The sequence below is a fragment of the Nannospalax galili genome, unplaced genomic scaffold, assembly GCF_000622305.1.
Source record: "Nannospalax galili isolate Female #2095 unplaced genomic scaffold, S.galili_v1.0 scaffold39, whole genome shotgun sequence".
NCBI lineage: Eukaryota > Metazoa > Chordata > Mammalia > Rodentia > Spalacidae > Nannospalax > Nannospalax galili.
Window position 1 is genome coordinate 2,782,959 of NW_008346683.1, and position 2,592 is coordinate 2,785,550.

The window sequence follows — 2,592 nt, forward strand, 5'->3', positions numbered from 1 at the left end:
CTATGATGTGCCATGGAGAGTTTCTTTTCTGGTCCTGTCTGTTTGGTGTTCTGTATGTTCCTTGTATTTGTATGGCCATGTCTTTCTCTAATTTTGGAAAATTTTCTTCTATGATCCTGTTGAAATCTGGTCCATGCCATTATCTTGGGTTTCTTCTCCTTCATGTATGCCTATGATTTGTAAGTTTGGTTTTTCTATGGTGTCACACAATTCCTACATATTCCATTCTTGTGCTCTCTTAAATTTTTCATAATCTTTGCTTCCAGTCTTGATACTCTGTTTTCCATTTGATTTATCCTATTGGTTAGGCTTTCCCCTGTCGTTTCTAATGACCTACTGAGTGTTTCACTTCCTTCTTCATTTCAGCCTGAGTATTCGTCAATATTTCTAGCTCTTCTGAATTCATTCAGAAGTTTATCCCTATCTTCCTTCAATTCTTTGATTTCATTTTTGTGTATTCTTTAAATTCACTGAATTCTCTTATCATGTTTTTGATTGTTCTTTTGAGTTCTATGTCCTGCATTATCTCTAGGGTGTTCTCATTTTACTCCTCTAGAGGAGTATTGGTATTTGGTGGAAATATGTTACTTTGTTTTTTTCATGTTATTATTTTTTCTCTGTGATTTTGACATGTCAATTTTTTTGTAGTTTCTGATTCTTGTGTGAGACTCAAGCCTTCACGTTTAGGTCTGCTTCTTTTTGTAAACTTTATGTGTTTTGGGGTTTACTTGTTGAGCATGAAAAGCTGGTTCCTCTAAGCTTCTGGTCTCTCTTTTGATTTTATATTGGTGTGGCCAGATTGCTTTTGTTTTCAGGAGTTCCCACAGAGGCCCAGGTGCTCTCAGGCGTTCTCCTAAGGTCTGGATCCCTCCAGGAAAGATTTTCGCCTCAGGAATTTGGGGATTAGACTGGCCTGTGAGCTGCGCCCAGGAAATATGCTGGTCTAGGGCAGATGGTGGTCGTGCCACCCAGAGATGCAAAGGAAGATGGGGTCGCGAAGTGGCTCCAAGGGCTCCTGGGGACTGCAGTGAGGAGCTGGGTTGGTCTGGATGCAAAGGATTAGCCCAGGCATCCAGGAAAGAGGTTGGCATGTCATACAGGCCCAGGTAAGTAGAGGGAGGTGATGCTGGTCAGGCCCAGAGTGCTTCCAGGAGAGAGGCATGCATGTCGGAGAGATGCCTGTGGTCATCAATTCTTACTTTCCTTATGGATAAGTGTCCTCTAAATGGAGTTATAGGGACAAAAGTGAGAAGTATTGTTTGGAATCCTGAAAGGTAATCCTATTCCCATTAAAGGTGCATACAAAGTATCAACATGTTGAAAATGAAATGTAGACCATGACTCCCATAGTACACATAACACCACCACCACCACCACCACCACCGCCACCACCACACATACACATATCGCCATACCCACTCCCATGGAAGCTGGGACAGGTCACAAATGATCTGCCCAGATAAGGGCTTTCAGCACCCTGGTGCCATGTACAATTTTTGCTCTTCATTTGGATGCTAAATGCTATGGGAGACGTGGACCTCCCAGCTGATGCCCCTCATCTGTGGGACCCTGATGTTCCCTATGGCATGGGAGCATCCTGAGGCCTGCAGCTCCGGAGTTACTCACTTTTCTCTTTCTGTGTGACTTGCATGTGTATCATGTGAAGAACACCACAGACATTCTGCGCAGATCCTCCTCGTGCAGCCACGTAGGATGAAGGGAACGCATCAGGACCAACTTATTCAAGTATAACTTTAAAATCGAGATCAGCATCAACTCAAAACTACCCTGAAGTAGGGATCTTGAATGATACAGAAAGTGAATGAGTTAAAGAAATATACCTACCTGTGAACAATAAGGTGCTAATTTTTTAAAAGTATATATAGTGTGTTTCAATTTTTGTATCTTTGTCTACTTGTACACGTACTTATTTCTTCTAAAGACCCATGGAATTTCTCTAATAACAAAAGATCTGTTATAAAAATCTCAACATAGAATTTGCATTTAATAATTATTTCACCACTAGTGTTTTGGGTCCATCTTGATTAAATACATTTTTATTGCCATAAAAGCTTCATTGTTGTAAAACTAAATGAATAAATCTCTAAAGAATATTCACTCATTTATTTAGCAAATTTGTATTGGATTTTATTTTTGTCTCAGGCACAATTTATAATATTTAAGCAAAGACTCATATGGTGGATTTTCTTTTCCTGATTTCACTAACTCTCTCTCTCTTTCTCTCTTGCTCTTGCTCTCGCTCTCACTCTCTGCTGCCCTATTTAGTCTGAAGTTTCCTGGATCCCCAACAAACACTACTCTGGGATTTATGGCCTGATGAAGCTGGTCCTGACCAAGACCCTTCCTGCCAACTTGGAGAGAGTCATTGTCCTGGATACCGACATTACCTTTGCAACTGACATTGCCGAGCTGTGGGCTGTGTTCCATAAGTTCAAAGGTGAGTGCAGCCCACCGTTTTTCCTCTTATCTTTGTAGATATGAACATGCCAACAATGGTGAGTTTTTAATATACTTTACTTATTATCTGTTGAGAGAGAGAGAGAGAGAGAGAGAGAGAGAGAGAGAGAGAGA

At 40.9% G+C, this 2,592-nt stretch overlaps 1 protein-coding gene across 5 annotated transcripts in view; it reads left to right on the forward strand.

Moving 5' to 3' along the window:
• Positions 1–2,592, forward strand: part of Large1 (LARGE xylosyl- and glucuronyltransferase 1) — a 581,831-nt gene that overhangs the window by 328,151 nt on the left and 251,088 nt on the right. For all 5 annotated transcript variants that reach the window (XM_029568309.1, XM_029568308.1, XM_029568310.1 and 2 more), the window contains one exon: positions 2,287–2,458. In XM_029568309.1, the coding sequence (XP_029424169.1) occupies positions 2,287–2,458 (172 nt within the window). The remainder of the gene's footprint in view (positions 1–2,286; positions 2,459–2,592) is intronic.